Source organism: Suillus discolor, assembly GCF_016758755.1.
Source record: "Suillus discolor strain FC423 chromosome Unknown F5147scaffold_59, whole genome shotgun sequence".
NCBI classification, from domain to species: Eukaryota; Fungi; Basidiomycota; class Agaricomycetes; order Boletales; family Suillaceae; genus Suillus; species Suillus discolor.
The window spans coordinates 222,522-241,114 of NW_024541306.1; the positions used below are offsets into that span (position 1 = coordinate 222,522).

At 47.7% G+C, this 18,593-nt stretch overlaps 5 protein-coding genes across 5 annotated transcripts; 3 read left to right on the plus strand and 2 right to left on the minus strand.

Moving 5' to 3' along the window:
• Nucleotides 1–9,688: 9,688 nt before the first annotated feature.
• On the minus strand, nucleotides 9,689–11,725 carry F5147DRAFT_713089 (uncharacterized protein). Its single transcript, XM_041438391.1, has 4 exons — nucleotides 11,623–11,725; nucleotides 10,914–11,573; nucleotides 10,530–10,861; nucleotides 9,689–10,476 (listed from the first exon to the last, which is right to left on the minus strand). The coding sequence occupies exons 1-4, from the start codon at nucleotides 11,653–11,655 to the stop codon at nucleotides 9,765–9,767; spliced, it is 1,737 nt and encodes a 578-aa protein (XP_041289080.1). The 5' UTR covers nucleotides 11,656–11,725; the 3' UTR covers nucleotides 9,689–9,764.
• A 28-nt stretch (nucleotides 11,726–11,753) lies between these two features.
• F5147DRAFT_713091 (uncharacterized protein) lies at nucleotides 11,754–12,535 on the minus strand. The gene is made up of 2 exons (XM_041438392.1): nucleotides 12,203–12,535; nucleotides 11,754–12,141 (listed from the first exon to the last, which is right to left on the minus strand). The coding sequence occupies exons 1-2, from the start codon at nucleotides 12,482–12,484 to the stop codon at nucleotides 11,992–11,994; spliced, it is 432 nt and encodes a 143-aa protein (XP_041289081.1). The 5' UTR covers nucleotides 12,485–12,535; the 3' UTR covers nucleotides 11,754–11,991.
• A 435-nt stretch (nucleotides 12,536–12,970) lies between these two features.
• Nucleotides 12,971–13,984, plus strand: F5147DRAFT_655953 (uncharacterized protein; the record flags this gene model as incomplete). Its single annotated transcript, XM_041434039.1, has 10 exons — nucleotides 12,971–12,988; nucleotides 13,112–13,177; nucleotides 13,241–13,299; nucleotides 13,371–13,460; nucleotides 13,512–13,534; nucleotides 13,595–13,628; nucleotides 13,680–13,756; nucleotides 13,790–13,863; nucleotides 13,918–13,935; nucleotides 13,958–13,984. 10 exons carry the CDS (start codon nucleotides 12,971–12,973, stop codon nucleotides 13,982–13,984), a joined length of 486 nt encoding a protein of 161 aa, XP_041289082.1.
• Nucleotides 13,985–14,936: 952 nt separating this feature from the next.
• F5147DRAFT_777503 (uncharacterized protein) lies at nucleotides 14,937–15,218 on the plus strand (the record flags this gene model as incomplete). Its single annotated transcript, XM_041441989.1, has 2 exons — nucleotides 14,937–15,076; nucleotides 15,137–15,218. The coding sequence occupies 2 exons, from the start codon at nucleotides 14,937–14,939 to the stop codon at nucleotides 15,216–15,218; spliced, it is 222 nt and encodes a 73-aa protein (XP_041289083.1).
• Nucleotides 15,219–15,347: 129 nt separating this feature from the next.
• Nucleotides 15,348–17,661, plus strand: F5147DRAFT_777504 (major facilitator superfamily domain-containing protein; the record flags this gene model as incomplete). Its single annotated transcript, XM_041441990.1, has 17 exons — nucleotides 15,348–15,384; nucleotides 15,448–15,520; nucleotides 15,570–15,589; nucleotides 15,640–15,710; nucleotides 15,762–15,822; nucleotides 15,907–15,929; nucleotides 15,998–16,101; nucleotides 16,152–16,202; nucleotides 16,257–16,334; nucleotides 16,390–16,576; nucleotides 16,633–16,824; nucleotides 16,862–16,968; nucleotides 17,019–17,158; nucleotides 17,216–17,250; nucleotides 17,306–17,348; nucleotides 17,399–17,586; nucleotides 17,644–17,661. The coding sequence occupies 17 exons, from the start codon at nucleotides 15,348–15,350 to the stop codon at nucleotides 17,659–17,661; spliced, it is 1,428 nt and encodes a 475-aa protein (XP_041289084.1).
• Between the last annotated feature and the right edge of the window lie 932 nt (nucleotides 17,662–18,593).

Sequence of the window (18,593 nt, forward strand, 5' to 3'; positions counted from 1 at the left end):
CAAGGTGACAAATTCACGAGCGGCGGGCAGGACAGAATGATTCGTGTGTGGTCAAAGAACGGCGAGCTACTTATCGAGATCAAGGGACATGAACACTTCGTGACATCATTGTGTTGGTCCAGGGATAGCGCATACATTTTCTCCGCATCATATGATTGCACCATCCGAAAATGGCGGTTGATTAATGGGAAGGAGCTCGTTGTTTTTAAGGGTCATCACAGTATCGTCAACTCTCTCTGTCTTTCCCCTGATCAAAGCCATCTTGTCAGCGCATCAAGCGACTGCTCTGTTCGCATCTGGGACCTCAGAACCAATCAGCTAGTGGGAGACCCGCTCCTGCATGACGACGAACTCTTGACTGTTGACATGTCCTCCGATGGAAAATACATTGCCAGTGCTGGACCAGACGCAAAGGTCTATATGTGGAGTGTGGAAGCAGCGCTCAAAAGATGTCCAATCCGACCGCGAGATGTGCGCTGATCAGTTGTGAACTCTATCCTTTGCTGATTTGTGTTGTTAGACCTTTCCATCACATCCAATTGTCTCAAAACAGCTCGCGAATAGTAAAGGGGTGGGGAGATATGTTAGCATCATTTTTTCGATTCTTAGCTTTGGCTAAACGTTCATTTGATACAGGGCAATGATTTCTTTGGTAACGATACAAACAGTGGGCCAGCTCCCCCTGCACGCGCGTCGTCTCTCCTTCGTCGTTTGTTTAGTTCCCCACGTGTCGGCACGCGACCTCCAAATTCGCTTGAATCAATGCCACGCGAGCCCCGACATCGGAATTTCAACTTATTTCGAGGAGGAAGCTCTATACATACCGTTGAAGTAGCTGCCGGTCGGAAGAAAAATGTGAATGACCTCCATTGCTCCTTTTTTGATATCATGGAACTTAATACATTGGCAGAGAATTTATGTTTCCCCTCCCAGCGCAGCAGAATTGGCCCGCGCACAAGCGGCAGCAGTAGCTGCGCAACATACGAATGGCAACGAGACCGGCAGTTCGATGCAAGCAGGTCAATCTCAGGCTGTGTCGGGAACACAAGTGTCTCAAGGACGCCCGACGAACGTACAACCAGGTCAATCTCAAGCTGTGTCGAGCACACAATCGTCTCAAGGACTCCCGACGGACACGCAAGCAGGTCAATTTCAGGCTGTGCCAGGGACACAAGGGTCTCAAGGGCAAACAACGGGAACGCAAGGTGCAGGTGGTGGGATGTTAGATGCTTCTTATCAAGGATTGAGCTGCTGCGGGTTTTCCTTTGGATTTTTCTTTGGTCGTCGTTGTCCCACCTTGCATCAGTCATGAGGACATTAGTTGTTTGTATGTTTATCTCTAGAAGTTGTGGGCTTTACAGACTGTTTCGCACATGGCCATACACCTCGTGAGCGTTGTATTTTACTTGTCCGTGCAGATGAAAGCCATACAGTTTCTTATAACGGTTTTCAAATGAGTACATCCCTAGCAGTACATCACATGCCTCGGACTCCACAAATGACTTTGAAGTTCGAGCGTTACCGACAACATGAAGGACGAAAGGTAATGGTTCTACGAGCAGACTTCATTGACTTGCTAGTCAGACGAAAGTACTTTAAGGAGGTTGGTGTTTAAATTTGACAGAATATCTGTATGCGCGCAGCTGTCCAAACGACAAACGAAGTCGATCTCGGAGCTCCGTAGTGAGACCAGTTAATTGACTCGTTCAGTTGCTTCGAAATATGTCTTCCACTGCAGGCCAACTAGAACGAGATCTGAGAGCACTTCGGGTGAGACTTCACGTGTATACTACCTATTCAGTCCTTACCGTCCTTTGTTCAGATCTTCAAGAGAAGAGTCCAACTCGGAGTGGTGGGTGCCCGCTGAACACACAAAAGGTAAACCTCAGTTCGCACTCGCAAGACCACTCCAGCTGCAAATGGCTATCGTCAGTTGTTCGAATTTCCCATTACCTTTGACGAGCCTTAAGCATTTGGCTACCATCGCTTTCAACGATCTTCGTCCAGGCGAGGCATTCGATACCCGACGTTCATGTTCGCTACTTTCATCCAACAATCTCTCCGTCTTCCCATTTGCACAGTCGCTCGTGGCCAGGTGGTTGGGCCGTCTGAGAATATACCATCTGAGTGCATGACGTTGCCTACGTCCGTGCAGTTGCTTGTAGTGCGGAAGGATCCAAATGAGATCACTGTCCCACGCAATGTCAAGTGCATATCCTGGAGAGGACGATTCGGGAGTGAATATCATATTCTTTCGAACGCCTCTTCGGTTGAGTGACCGGCCAACATAGATATATCCAACTCAACAATATTAATGTGATCACCGTGAATGTCTATGGCCATGAAATTGATATCTCATGCGGATCTGTGTATCATTCAGACGGATTCTACGTTTTGTATATTTTGTCGTAAGTACAGTCACTCAATATGAAAATTCAAGAGCTCGTCCATATGATATCGCCGATCGAGATGTGATCATTCTAATTTGTCCGATTGAGAATCGAAGGGCAAGATCATTTGATCAGTTGTGCGGTGGTGTTTTAAAATTAGAAGCATGCAGTCTTACGCAGAGTATGATATCTGTAGTCGCGCGTGGAACAGAAGCAATGATCGCCTCAGGAATGTTTATCAATGCTACTCACTCGTCGGTGGTAAATCTCATGGCGGCTCTGACGTGCTGGGCCGGTAGTGGTTTCCCCTCAGCTCAGATCCCCAGCCTACCCCAATCATACCTCTACGCAGACGTACACACATCCTCACGCAATGCAAAGCAAAAAAGAAGATGTTTCGCCAAAGTCGTCAAACGGAAGGCGTATGGCATATACACGCTCAAGCCCGCCCTCCATACGCGTGTTTGAACTTGGTTTGAACTGGGCACAGTAGCACTCCTCCTTTCAGAGTCAAAATTCACCACTGTAACCCTCACCCGTGCAAGCGTCCTCTTTTTCCTCATCCTCCCCCTCTGTCAATTTCTTCAGACTCACCTGTTGCAACCACCCTCGGAGAAGTCAGCTCTGCTTTCTGGAACCCCGCTCTCGGTGGTGCGTTTGGTCTTCGTAGGGAATTTGATATTCGATAGGAACGCGATCCAGGAGTCGGGAGGTGGTTGGCGACCTGAGTTGGTGTCGTGACAAAAGAGTGCGGAACTGGACGCCAGATACGCATGGGGAGTATGTTAACGCTCTCGAGGATATTGATCATTGACTAGGATGGTTTTCCATCCATGGATGACTCCGCTCGGGCGTTGAATGCCACGATAACAATGTATGTATACATACCACGTATTCCTCTCTACCTTAGTCGCACGTCCCAGAGGCACAGACTGGGCGTGTAACTGCGTTTGCATGTCCATTTCTTACAATTAAAACTAACTCTCACTGCTTGTCCAGGTGTTTGGATATATGAAGCTCAAGTGAATTCCATATCTTAGCGCTCGCCGACGGATTTGATCGCTGGTACAAGTGGTGATATGTAAGACGGAACAAACCGAGGCGCGTCGCAATAAAAATATCAGTCACATAACCGCCGCTAACATGTGTTCTCGGCAAGGTGCCTGCAACCACAGCATCCAAATCTGAGCGTCTAGCTGTTCATCACCTCCATCATATCCTCTGTGAAGCACGCCATTCTCAATCAGGGTTATGCTCCACGAAGAGGCTGAGTCAAGCACTTCAGCCAGAGGAAGAGGAGAAGCGCCGTTAGGCTCATCAACACGTATTAGACCTCTAGCGGGAGAGAAAGACCCACCGCCATATGGTGCACAGCATCACCAGGATGCTCTTTGGAAAGGTGAGAAAACCGTACTAGGATGGCCACTGACTTACTTAACAAGAAGCAGGCGGGAATGAAGCGCTCCCTCCTGGATGGCAACAGTTTAAGGCGTTCAATGGTTCAACGCAATATCAAGACGACATGTTCACCATGGCTTCATTCAACCGACCTTTACCAGGAGTGCGTCTGGGTGAGCGGAGAACGTCCCACTGGGAGCGAGGAACTCATGACAAAGCATAGATGATCCTGGAGATCTTGCTGTTAGTGGATGCGAATGGCACATCTCACCACTCGGTCGGTCCTACTTTGTCAATCACAACACTCGGACCACGTCCTGGAAGAAACCGACGTTAGAACGGCCGGATGGGAGCTTGATGCCGGAGTGCATCATCGAGGGTCACTCCCGCTCCATATGGGATCTTGCCTGTGTGGGTGCCGGTTGCAATATACTGAGCGCGTCGGAGGACCGTTCGATTCGGCAGTGGAAAATAGACGGAGAATCAGTAGGAAAACCTTTGGATAGCCATAGGATGCCGACAGGCTCTATGGCTGTATCTCCTGACGAAACTATGGTTGTGAGCGGAAGTACAGACGGCACACTACGGCTATGGAACATAAGGAAGGGCAGTATGGTTGGCGATCCGTGGGAGGGCCACAATGGCCACGTGAGGTGCCTCGATTGGTCTTCCAATGCGCTGGAGATAGCAAGTGGATCGAGCGACGGCACCATACGACGCTGGAACCCGCATACCGGCCAACAAATTGCACCACCGATAGAGACCGATCACGGTTGTGTCCTTGCTGTTAAATACTCTTCGCAAGGCGAATTCACGAGCGGCGGGGAGGATGGGACGATTTGTGTGTGGTCAAAGAATGGCGAGCTACTTATTGCGATCAAGGAACATGAAAACCTCGTGACGTCGTTGTGTTGGTCCAGGGATGGCGCATACATCTTCTCCGCCTCATATGATGATACCATTCGCAAATGGCGGCTGATTGATGGGGAGGAACTGGTAGTTCTTTGGGGCCATGCCAAACCCATCAGATCCCTCTGTCTGTCCCCTGATGGAAGTCATCTTGTTAGTGCATCAAATGACTGCTCTGTTCGCATCTGGGACCTCAAGACCAATAAATCAGTCGGAGACCCACTCTTACATGACGACAAACTCTTGGCTGTTGTCATGTCCTCCGATGGAAAATATATTGCCAGTGCTGGAATTGATGCAAAAATTTACGTATGGAGCATGGAAGCAGCACTTAAACAGCAGGGGGTGCGCATCTGCATTGTATTTCAACGTCTTTTCTATATTCTGGCTGTTGTTTAGGGTACGGATGATGCTAATGCAAGGCCTGACGCGAAGTCCAAGGTAAGTCAGTCTTTTATATCTCTTTCACACTTGATCTCACCTTTTTACTAGAGACATCCAATCCGACCACGAGATGTGCGCTAATCAGTTATGAACAATCTTATCCTGCGCTAATTTGCGTTGTTAGGCCTTTCCCTCACGACAGCTCGCAAACAATAGAGGTGTGGGGAGATATGTAAGTATCATTTTTCGATTCTTAGCTTTGGCTAACGTTCATTTGATACAGGGCAATGATTTCTTTGCTAGCGATACAAACAGTGGGCCAACTCCCCCTGCAAGCGCGTCGTCTATCCTTCGCCGTTTGTTCAGTCCCCTACGTGTCAGCACGCGACCTGCAAATTCGCTCCAATCAATACCACGCGAGTCCCGACGTTGGAATTTCAACTTATCTCGAGGAGGAAGCTCCATACATACCGTTGAAGTGGCTGCCGGTCGGAAGAAAAATGTGAGTGACCTCCATTGTTCCTTTTTTGATATCATGGAACTTAATACATCTGCAGAGAATTTATGTTTCCCCTCCCAGCGCAGCAGAATTGGCCCGCGCACAAGCGGCTGCAGTAGCTGTGCAACATACGAATGGCAACGAGACTGGCAGTTCGCTGCAAGCAGGTCAATCTCAGGCTGTGTCAGGAACACAAGCGTCTCAAGGACGTCCGACGAACACGAACACACAAACAGGTCAATCTCAAGCTGTGTCGGGCACACAGTCGTCTCAAGGACACCCGACGGACACACAAGCAGGTCGATCTCAGGCTGTGCCAGGAACACAAGGGTCTCAAGGGCAAACAACAGGAACGCAAGGTGCAGGTGGTGGGATGGGAGATACTTCTTATCAAGGATTGAGCTGCTGCGGATTTTTCTTTGGTCGTCGTCATCTCACCTCGCATCAGTCATGAGGACATTTACTAAACTAGTTGAGCATGCTCTATGATACCTCCCATGTAATTCATTTACTGTCAAAAACATTCCATTTACCATGCCCTTGGGTCCAGCCTTGCATGCGGTCAAAAATATTTCACTCCCATCGTAAGGTGCATCTCAGACTGGTAGAGTTATGCTTCGCAGTAACTGTCACTCGCGCACTCGGATCCATCTCCCTTCATGCACTTCCATTCCATTGCACTACTTTCTCCAGATCCATCCCACGTGCTGACAACACCACCAGGGACGTTGGCTCCGTTTTCTGGAATGCGCCAAATGGTCTTCTGCGCGGGGAGCTTAATGTTCGCTTGGAAGGCGACCCTAGTGGGAGTCAGTGGCTCTGGCACTTGTATCATTGAGATGGGGTGTACCCAGCCCGGATATGCAACTGGGAAGAAGTATTGCTACGTGCCATGGTCCGTGTACAGTCCACGAACTAAAATGTTGATATATACACTGTCGCTCCATTGGCAAAACATAGCGAACTATGTACTCCAAAATTTGACGGGGTCGCTTCTTTAACCAGCGCCTCTAATGACATGCAGTGCAAGGAGCCTGTAAATACAGCATATGAGCCCTAGCGTCTATTAGGAGGTCTCTCCACCGCTTCCACTATCTTCGCTATAGATTTTGCCCATTATCAAACCTAGCTTCTAGCTCATTGTCCAACCGTCTGGAAGCGCAGCGTCCTTTCTTGATCAGAGTCATGGTTAGCGAAGTCGGCGAGTCAAGCATATCAGCACAACGGAAAGACGGACAACAAGAAGCGCTATTGCACTCACCGACATTTCAGACGGGCGCGAAGGATCCACCACGATATGGTGCACAATACCGCCAGGATGCACTTTGGGAAGGTGAGCAGCTACCTTATGATACCCACCACTTACTCAATTAGTAGAAGCAGGCGGGAATGAAGCGCTCCCTCCTATGTGGCAACAGTTTAAAACGTCATCGGATGGTGAATCACGATATCAAGATGATACGCTCGTAATGGTCTCGTGGAACCGACCTTTACCAGGAGTGCGACTAGGTAGAGCGATGAAATTGTGACAGGGAACGACGAACTCACAGTTAACATAGATCATGCTGGAGATCTCGTTGTCCCCGGATGGGAATGGCACATCTCCCCACTCGGTCGGTCCTACTTCGTCAACCACAACACTCGGACCACGTCGTGGAAGAAACCAAAGCCAGAACGTCCGGCAGGAAGCTTGAAGCCAGAGTGCATCATCGAGGGTCGCTCCAAATGTATATGGAATCTTGCCTACTTGGGTACCGGCAATATAATGAGCACGTCTGAGGATGGTTCAATTTGTCAGTGGCAAAGAGATGGAGAGCCAGTGGGAAAACCTTTGAATAGCGATGGGGGAGGGATAGGTTCGATGGTGGTATCACCGGATGAAACGATGGTCATTTGTGGAAATGCAGATGGCAGACTGCGGCTGTGGAATATAGAGAAGGGTAGAATGATTGGTGACCCATGGGAGGGGCACGACGCTGCAGTGAGGAGCCTCGATTGGTCTCCCAGTTCCCTGGAGATAGCAAGTGGATCGGAAGACGGCACCATACGACGCTGGAACCCAGATACTGGGAGACAAATGACACCACCCATAGACACCAGTCACGGATGGGTGAATGCGGTCAAATACTCTCCACAAGGAGATAGATTCATGAGCGGTGGCACGGACATGATGATCTGCGTGTGGTCAAAGTATGGCCAGCTGTTTATCAAGATCAAGGGACACGACAGCGGAGTGACGTCATTGTGTTGGTCCGAGGACGGCACACACATCTTCTCTGCCTCAATTGATAACACCATCAGAAAATGGCGGGCGATTGATGGACAGGAACTCGTCGTTTTTTGGGGCCATACCCACTACGTCCATTCCCTCTGTCTTACTCCCAATCAAAACTATATTGTTAGCGGATCAAGTGACTACTCCATTCGCATCTGGGACCTCAAGACCAATCAGCCAGTCGGAGATCCACTCTTTCATGATGACGAACTCTGGGCTGTTGCCATGTCCCCCGATGGAAAATACATTGCCAGTACTGGACTAGACAAAAACATCTATGTATGGAACCTGGAGGAGGCGCTCAAAGTTGCGGTACGTGTGCTTTGGTTTTTCGATGTCCTTGTCTAAGAGTTTTGGTTGTTCAGGGTGCCGACGATGGGAATGCACAGCTGAATGCAAGTCTTCTCTGCTTCTCTTTCACACCACATCTCACCTCTTACTAGGGACGTCTAGCCCAACCGAGAGTTGTGTACCCACCAATCGTGAGCGATCTAACCTTTTCTCATATGTTTCACTAGATTCTTAATGTCCATCTGCATTTCAAACAACAGGCCAATACCAGAGGCTCGGCGAAATATGTCAGTAGAATTTTGTCTTTCAGCTCTTGCTCATCTAAATTTGAAATTTGATACAGGGTAGTAATTTCTTCGGCAACGAGTCAGACCACGCGTCTCGTCGTGCAGCTCCACCTGCAAGCCCATCGTCCCTTATTCGTTGGCATCGTTTACTCAGTTTTATACATTTCGGCACACCACCTGTAAATGCATCCCAACCAATTGAACGACAGTCCCGACACTGGAATTCCAACTTCAAGTTGTTTTCTGGAGGAAACACCAGCCACACCGTCGACGTACCTCTTGCTCAAGATGAAGATGTGAGTAACTCCCCTTTGCTCTTCTTTCATCTCATTAAATTACATCGCAGAGATATGGCATTGTCCATGAAACTGATGCGGAAGCGGCCGCAGCTATGCAACGCACAGATGGCAATGAGGCCGACAATTCACTGCAATCAGGTCAACCAGCTGGGGCACAAGCATCTCAAGTAGAACCAATCCAAACACAGACACAAGGCTCAACTGGTGGAGCGGAAGACTTTGTGTATGTAGGAGTAAGCTGCTGCGGAATTTTCTTTGGTTGTCGTCGTCCTGCTTCACATCAGTCATGAAAACATCTAGAAACTTTGCTACTCGAATATTATCTCTCTTCCCTTTCATCTGTATTTATACATTATGCGTCTTAGATATAGCTCGTTCTGTCGCACGTACATGCGCACGAAATTGATATATTTCTCTCAATAAGGGAAAGTGTGATTGAAGCAAGCATGAAGCTGTACCAGTGTGCCTGTGTAATCACCCAGCCGCTCCCAGGCATAGGAGATCGAATACAAACAGGGTGAGAGTGTGTAAAAGATACTAAAGGATAATATACCGTGGTTCTGCACCGGAGAGAAGCACAAGGACAAGTGCTACCCAACCCACCAGCACATATTGTACTTGTCCAGGTGAGCGCGAAGGATCCACCACATATGATGGTGGATGTAAACGAATGTAAACGAGTTCCTTGGGCGAGGTCGAACGTCCGCGATGGGATGTCGAGGGAAGCCTCCACCTGTAGGATCGAATCGGTGCCGCGCACATTGGTCGAGTAGGACTATATGACAAGGCATCCGATGCCATCTACGACACTTTTTTTTTGGCGTGGACGAAACCCCTTAATGGGCGTGTCCATGAATCGTACGTTTTCCTCGCAATGTAAAGGTTGAAGTCCATACCCATCAAAAACGCCTTTTCCATTTGTTTGATTTCAACCCACCCGATTCCAGAAACCTGAGACCAAGTCATATTGATGTACGTGTTGCTAGAATAATGATTGAGAATACAATGACATAGATAACTCTCGATGCATAATTATGGTTGCCAAGGAAGCCTACTTTGCACGGCACTTGCAGAAATATGTATAGAATCGGCAAGATCATTCGTCCCTTCAAAACATTGGATCAAATCCTTGACGCTACCACCGCTACTCCGTCTTGCCCGGTAATCACTTGTGAGGACGCGTTGGACAGGCTCTGGCGATATGTGACGGAGCTCCACGAGGCGTTTTGGCTTGTTCCTGCGCAGCTGTACATGCTTCTGTGGAGGTGTGGTATGGTGAAGATTTACAAAATCCTTGTGCGGTTTCTGCCGCTCCGAAAGTTTCCGCGCTGGTGTCGTAATGGGCTTGCGACGGTCTATGAGATCTGTGGGCGGAGGAGGTAAGGGAGGACAGTCGGGGTGGTCATCAGGTTTAACATATTCACGGTGAGGAAGAAATGATGCCCATGTCGGAAGCAGGCTGGAAAAAAACCCCGTCTTTTCTGCTAGATGATTTGGTGATACAATAGTCGGTTGAGGCCTAACTGAGTAAGATGATGTAGATATGGGAATATTCGTCGGGTCAATAGCACTGGTTTTGTCGAAGAGGTCACGGTACCGTGGTATGTGCGAGACCGGCGTAGATGTGAAATTCGCCAGCCTGGACACATCCGGGGACATGAAACTGGCAAAAGATAATGTTGAGAGATCGGCTCGCGCAGCCCGCTTTTTTATGAGCACATCCACTCTTGCTAGTAAGTTCTCCCTGAGTGTGTGTCAACTCAGCTGGCACAGCGAAAACTGTCAGGAAGTACAAACCAACTCCAGGGGGGACCCAGCCCCGTCACAACATCGTGACCTCCAGCAAGACATTGAAATCGCACCACCACCGCCTCTCTGTTCACATCCTTTGGCGAGGTGATAACTCCGTTGACATGGCACTCCTCAAAAAAACATTTATCCAAAAGTTTCCAGTCTTCACGCCTCCACTCGCCCGCCTTAGGCTTATAACAAGGTTGGACGCATGTTGCACTGGAAGAACGAGACGGTATCGAGCTGCGGCGTTTCCCGACGCCTGCGCTAGGGAACTTTGTGCGCGACTTGCGTGCAGCAGCGGGCCTGGAAGACGCCAATACGCAGTCGTAGTCATGCTGGATTGGTCAAAAAAACTTTAACTTGTAGAGATTGAAGAGAGATACTTACTAATTTCAAAATCGCAGCGGCTCTCGCTGCAGCATTTGGATCGCTCCCTGTAATGCATACTACATTGCTTTCGACGTCCACATCTGAATCTTCGCTCTCTTCTACCCTGATATGACGATCACTGGTTGACAGATCGCTGGATAGATCGTCGGAACCAGGTGGCACCTCCACAATATCCTCGAACACACTCTCAATATCCAATGCATCCAAGATATTTCCTTCCATGCCTTCATCCTCACTATCTGCAATTTCCATATCCTCTGGATCAGGCAAGCTCCTGTCTAGTCGTGCCTCGTACGGAAATGGGCTGACTGGCCGACCCCACTCCTTCATGCGGGCCTTTGTCCCACTCGTAGGTGGGTCCGCCTTCGTAGGTACTTGAAACATCTTGAAACGCCCTGTGTACTCTCCCTCGCCTTCTGATTCGGTGTCCGTCCACTCGGGTGATTGGGTGTCCCGAACGTCGGCATGTCTATGCGGTGACGAGCTTAAGAAAACAGGGGTCGATCTAGAACTAGTTGTTGACCCCAAACGTCTTGCACTCAACAGAAGCGGGTCTTCTGTTGGGCTGGGGGGTCTCATTGCACTCAAGTTGATCTCCGGTGGCTCCCTCTTGACACTGGTCTGCCTCGATCCATTCCTCCGCGGCGGACGTGATGGCTATTAATTCGTAAACAATCAAGTACTTATTACACTTCAAAACACTCACCGTCACACTCTTCTTTCTCGGACTCTTCAGCATCCGTCTAATAGTAAGTTTCACATTCGGCGCGGTCTCGAAATGGTTCGTCCAAGAACACTGTTTGCATCGCACGTGACTGTACCAAGTTCATTGATTACGTCATAATAGTAATACCAAACCAAATATATGCATACAGACTTGGTGCCACAGCTTCGAAATCGAAGAATTTGAGAAAAGACTGCCGAGTAACTAAGTAATATGACTGATGTCGCCTAGAGTAGAGTATGTCATCATGAAAATCATCAGTATCGTCAGAGGTCGTAAATTATCATCTAAGGGGTCATGAAAGACCGGATGCACATTGGAAAGCGAAACTGAAAGTGATCTCAGCGAAGACTATCGCGAGACAACACTTTCGCTCTGCCCTCTCGCTCGGCCACTGAAGTCTGCCGATTGCAACGAACGTTTCGCACCAAGTGACAGATCATCGTTTGCACGAGAAAAGAAGTCATCCTCGCCCTCGTACGGAGAAGTGCCCGAATTTATCTGTGTCACAACATTCGATAAGCCAAATGTTAGGTGGGGGAGACGGTGCCCCATGACTCACCCACTGCTTGAGAACATCTGCTACACGACTCGCTTCCTCGACGTTGAAGATCACATTGGTCCCCTTCTCGGCATGGAGCCGCATGAGCTCACTCAGCGACCTGTTTTTCCTACTTCTAATTGCCCCAGATGTGCTGCAGTTGTCCTGTGTCTCTTCGCCCGGAAACAGTACAGAATTTCGTGGTACTTGCGTCTGAGGTATGATAATATCACTTGAGCGGTCCCAGTCCTCATTCAGATTCAGAGAGAGGCTGCTCGTCGTGAAACTCTCCTTTGATGACATAGTTCAATTACAGTTCTTAGTAGTGGCAGGGTCGACGAAGTAGGAGAGGTGAAGGCCCTGGTATAAGACTATAATTGGACTATAAGTAACTTTATCCTTCTATTCCTTTTTGGGATAGCCTGTGACCCTGTGGGATGCGGAGTTGTCCGGCTTTCTATTGCTTTCTATCAACTTTATAGCGAAGTTACTTATAGCCTCATTGAAATCTCAGTCAAGGTCAATCCCTTCACTGCGTGTTGTCCAAAAATTCCGACGGCTTAGAGATGGCTGAGAATCTGGGGGTACCTAAGGTTTCAGCCACGTCGAAGCCATCAAATATCAGACAACTTCTAAGATGTCGGAAATTTGACCCTTTAAATTACCACTGGTGTCAACAATGGCTCGAACTTAGAGTCACTCTCACCTGCGTACTATCTACGTTTTAGCTACATCCACCTGGACTCGGTTGTACATAACCTGCAGCTAACATATATATACGAATTATGAATGAAGCTGTGCCGCACGGTAAGTGTTCAGATCAAGGTGCACGGAGTTTAAATTTACCTTGTTCTTGACGCTCGACAACTGTTGGGGATGACTGCTATATCATATTTCAATTCCACACCTGTTCTCACTTATCATGGTTAGAATAATGCGGTATCTGACTGGGAACCCGACTACACCGACGAGGGTGCTCTCCAACGAAGACTAGCAGTAAGACCTACCCACCTCGAGAATATCAAGATAAAAGCCTGCTTGCTGAGACTCTAACTACAGAACTCAAGCTCTTCAATCCACACTCGATCTCAACTACTTGTCACCCCGGCCCTTCGTCAGTAATTTGACTTTCCAGTTGTGAGTGTCCGTGAACTTGCTTTGCACAAAAATTTCACCCAACGTTTCGCAGCAACGACCTCGGCAAGGAGGTCGCGATCATGCTTGCCTGGAGTCCCAACCTGGACGGTCTCTATGAGGACTTCTTTCTGATAGTTTGGAGGTAAGTGCGTACTTCTGTTAGGGATTATTTAAACCCTTGCAATTGTTTCAGGGTCAGCAAATTCGGGAAGTCGGGTGGGTGTTCCTATTCTCTTGCTGCCAAGTTGCCGACTTACATATGAGCCCTCTTTCCAGGTCCATACTGGGCTACCGAAACTCATACAGCCCAGTAAGTAATGACAAGATCAATAGTCTTGAAAGTTGCTTATATCTTGTATAGGCTTGCCGCTTGCTTGCTCCAGAGCCCAGGTCGAGAGTGGGAAGGTCATCAGCGCCGCGACCTCCATCAATATCAATGTGAGCAACTCTCATCTACTCTGAAATTGCTAGCACCAACGCGAGCCATAATGCAGAACAGCAAGAAAACAACCTTGACAAAAGCCAACAACGTCTATCATTTCTCTGTAAGTCTGGCTTCCGTTGATTTTATCTTGACCCCCAATGAATACCTCGTGTAGCCTCTCCCTCGCCAGTGCGTGCGTGCATACATCTATGTAGCATATAGTCAGGCTGCCAGAGGTGTAGCGAGCGGGTGGCATCAGCATTGTATTTCCTATAGCTACCATGTATTCGCAATTTAAATGGAATATTAATGCATATTCACAATATTTAAAATCATTATTAAATAAAGTGTACACCATATGTGGTTTATTATATATATACGTATGGTGTCGTTTTGGACCCATGGTAGCAGCCGGCTCAAACTTGATGGCCAAACGATGTCTTCGAGGTGATTGAAATCCGGAAAATCAACCGTCTGGAAGCCGGTTCATACCATAGGTCCAGAAATGGCTAAAACTTGACCCTGGGGTCACATTCCAGCCAGGTATCTACCGTCGGAAATTTTTGACAACACGCAGTGCTTTCTGTTGGGATAAATGACGATCTCACTGAGCGCTGACGATCCTGGTACCTTATCATCCTCTTTTCCTTCAATCCCTGAGCAAACAAAGTACCAGTATCGATGTCATTCACACCGATAAAACCCAAACGCTTGCATCATTCATTATTTGCCATTGCGCCAATTTAAAAATGTCACAAATAGTTCTGGATGAAAATATAAGTCTATCTGGTAACCGGATTGAAGTGTTTTGTTGTAGCCTTGGATGGCCTAAGTATAGGAGATGTAATGAATATGATGAGCGGTTCACCGATGCGTGTAGGTCATAGTCTTCAAAATGGGTGATCCGGGCGGTGTATCGCGAAGGAAAAAAGGGAGCTTGCAAACTCAATATTGTTTTCGAGGTCTGTTAGGGTCTGTTGTCTATTATACCTTGTTTGCTCGGATTGCAGGAACCGAGGTACTTTCACTCGAACACACCTTAAATTAACGGGCTGTCCGTTCCTCACAATCTGCGCACCCCCGCCCCCGAGATTAAAATACACCATCATCGTAAGTACTGCGCTTTAAATTGATGATGGGTATCGAGTGACGATACCTTACAATTTGCTTCCTAACTCACCTCCACTACCAATCATGGCTCTAGAGCATGTTAGCTCCCAGCGACTGCATTCAGAAACGAAGGCAGATAACCCAATCAAAGTCGATGTTACCGACGACGTGGATTTTGTTGCTTATTACGAGCGGGCTTCTGGCCGTTTAGTAGTGGACCCCGAGTATGTGATTGTTGCTCCCATATATCCTAAGTCTATCATAACTCATTCGTGACTCACTAGACAGGCGAAGGTCGAGTTTGGGGAGGTAATGGCCTCTAGGCTCAAGCTTAGCCCTGATGGGTTGAAGGTTCTCTGGCCTTAACCCGCTGACGACCCGAACGACCCACAAAACGCTCGTTATTTCTCACTATCGTGTCCCTTTCACTAACACTAAGCTATTCATTTGTAGTGGACCGATTTTCGCAAGACTGTGCACCTGATCATTATCACAATGTCTGCAGTGGTACCTGACTTCGACTCTGGAATTGGTATGTATTTCACCCTCGCTCAATATCCATAGTAGTATCATCATGGAATACTTTTATTGGCAGGAATCGCGTCGATATTTGGCCTCGCTCAAACTTATGACACGACCTCGGGTGTCATCAACGATCTGACATCAAAGTGCGTGATGCGTCAATCGTTACTCACATTCAATGACAATTCCCTGAAGCTGGAGCATCTTCCTTCTGGGTGAGATCACACCATTACATGAGAATAGCCTCTTCTCATCTGTAGTCCAGGTTGGGGAGGCATCTTCTGGGTCATGCTCATGAGACGGTATGGTCGGTTGCCGGTACTCTTCTGGAGTCAGGTATATATTTCCAGTCATTTGGCTGATATGAACTCTGAAACTTGAGCGCAGCTTTTTTCGCTTGCATTCTTGGTTGGTGGCACATTGGCGCCGAATCTAGCCACCTTTGCAGGTATTTACACAATAATTCGGTATTTGTTGGACAATGTTAACTGCTGATGAAGGGATGCGATGTTTGACTGGATTCTTTGGGCAGGTCGTCATGTTATCCATGCTGCGGTAAACTGACTACGGTTTCAGAACGTGTCCCCAGGTGAATGTACGATTAGTGGCAATTCTCATGGTAGCTTCAACATTTACCAACCTCCAAGGGTCTTTATGTCGTGACGGATATCTTCCCCTTCCATCTTCAAGCACGGAAGCTGAACATCTGGACTTCGGGTTTCGTTCTGTCAGAAATGAATTCCTTTATTGGGAGAAACGTTTCTCACTATCTCATAGATCACCTTACCTATCACCATTTGTATTTGGCTTTCTTGTAGCGCGTGTGAGGTACGTCTTACATATGCTGTCCTTGATTCAGAATACTCATCAATTGTTGGATAGCTGGAGATGGGCCTATGCTATAGGATCTATTTACAGCGTCATCGTATTACTTCTCATTGTGTTTTTCATGGAAGAAACGTACGCTCTGTTATACTGTTTCTTAGGGCAGTGGCGTTGACTTTTGCTGAACTAGCATGTATGATCGTCACCTTGCATCGAAGCCACTGCAAATTTCTATGGGACTGCGATATCGATTTGAAACTTTGATAGGCGTCACTGGGTACAAGATGGCAAAATACAGACCACGATGGCCGGAAGTTCTATTGGCATCTTTGGATGTCGCTTGGCGTCCTCAGTTTTTCTTCGTAGTTCTCTTTGAGGTGAGACGAATTGCGTTGCTGACCATACTGAGTACATTTGCTGACCTTTTCGAAAGGCATTGGTCTTCGGGTTCTCGATCGGTGTGAATGTGAGCGTTTCCGTTTCGACCTGCAGTGATAAACCTATCGACTTTTGTAGACGACAAATGTTGTTTTCATGGGATCTCCTCCCATCGGATTTGGCTTTAGCCAATATGCCGTGGCTGGAGCGTATGCGACTCCAATTGCAAGTTTTTTCCATCTATGAAGTATGCATGATTAATGTTCTCAGCATAAAAATTTTAGGTCGCCGTCCTTCTTGGCGAGTTCATTGGACGTTACTTCAATGAATTCATTATGGATCTGCATATTCGCAAAAATGGTGGTTTCTTTGAGGCCGAGAGCCGCTTGTGGTATGCAAACTCAACTGATGGTCTAAGGTTAGAGCTGAGAATTTGTGTAGGACCTGTTATTTAGCCATGCCGCTTTATATCTGTGGCTTTTTGACGCAGGGCGCTGGCATACAAAATCTCAGCGAAGCCGCTCTCATCATGGGCTGGGGCATTGCGATCGTTGTGATCACCCTCAACACTGTTGCAGTGTGTAAGTCTTGGGTCCAATATTTCAAGTGTCGTGGGATAACTCAAGGAGTATTATTAGACGCATATTGCAATGACTGCTTCCCTCGTAGGGCAGTGAGTGACGCATATGTACTTCTTTGCATTTCAGTGATATGACCTCCCCTTCTAGGGCGAAGTCAGCGCCCTGTTAAACCTTGCAAGAGCATTGGGCGGTGAGTTACAATGATGCATAATTTGTCCAACGTTCACGATTGCGGGCTAGGTTTCGCAGTCGCATATTTCCAAGTCCCATGGGCTACAAAATCTGGAGGATTGATGGTGTTTGGTGTTGAAGCAGCGCAAGTGATATCGCTTGACACACTCGAAGAGTCTGACAGTTTTCATAGGCTTGTGATTGGCATGTTCTTCGTCGCCGTTCCTATGACACAACTGAAGGGAAGCTACTTCCGAGTAAGTGCGGTTCTTTTGATTTGTGGCCCAGCATTGAATCTGTACATCAAATATTAGGCACGTTATGCCTTATGATTGGCATTGACAGCTTCTCGATTTCAGAACCAGAAGAATCATTTAGAGTCAGACATGTATGCTTCCTGGTTACTTTCAACTTTGTTGTACAAATAAAAAAATTGTCCGGAGCAAGGTCATAAGTTCGCAATTATCGTACCCCTCTGCTCTGCCCCACCCAACAGTATATTTGTCATTGATATCCGGAACGGTTAACCGGGTTCCAGCGTCTAACTTCTACCAACTTTCCGACTCAGCCTCTGTCGTATGTTGTGAGCTGTCATGCTTGCGCACGGTGTCCCTAGGGAGTCCCATATATTTCCACCATCCAGGCACCATACTGGCCTTATTGGCCCACATGTACATGACAAGACAATGGACGTCGACACCTATGCATCCAAACATCAAAGACTTCTACAGTCCTGCGGACAAGAACAGCCCTCAATTGCATCCATCATCAATGTCTCTGGTCGTGATAGAGGATCCAAATTATATGTAGCGCCAAAAGGTAACAAGGTACATTTTTTGGCATATTCACTGCATTGTACACCACTCACTATATTCAGGACTCTTGTGGACAACCTCAGGTCGACCTGTCTAGTTATCGTACAACTATGACCCATTCCAAAAATGCTCCACCACACCCTTATGTGATTCCGCCTCGATTTCAGAAGCAGTATGCAGCACCGTGAGTCAGGCTGTTACCCCTCTTTGAAAGTGCCTTTATTCACATTGGCATCCAATCGAGTGCTTCACATCCGCAACCTCCCACTGAACCTCATCTTCACATCGATCAGGTACGATTCAAGTATTCCTTTGTATGAACGAACTAATCGGTCCTTATTAAGCATAAATCACAAACACTACCAACTCCCACAGAACCAATGTCTCATCATGACACCCAACCGCTGGGAGTTGAACTGGGTAGCCATATGCAAACATTGAATACACCA

Coding starts and splice junctions, on each gene's coding strand:
- F5147DRAFT_713089 (XM_041438391.1), bottom strand. CDS start 11,655: ATGCTGAAGAGTCCGAGAAAGAAGAGTGTGACG. Junction 11,574..11,622: donor CGAGAAAGAAGAGTGTGACG/GTGAGTGTTTTG, acceptor ACGAATTAATAG/CCATCACGTCCGCCGCGGAG. Junction 10,477..10,529: donor CTGGGTCCCCCCTGGAGTTG/GTTTGTACTTCC, acceptor ACACACACTCAG/GGAGAACTTACTAGCAAGAG.
- F5147DRAFT_713091 (XM_041438392.1), bottom strand. CDS start 12,484: ATGTCATCAAAGGAGAGTTTCACGACGAGCAGCCTCTCTCTGAATCTG. Junction 12,142..12,202: donor CAGATGTTCTCAAGCAGTGG/GTGAGTCATGGG, acceptor GTTGTGACACAG/ATAAATTCGGGCACTTCTCC.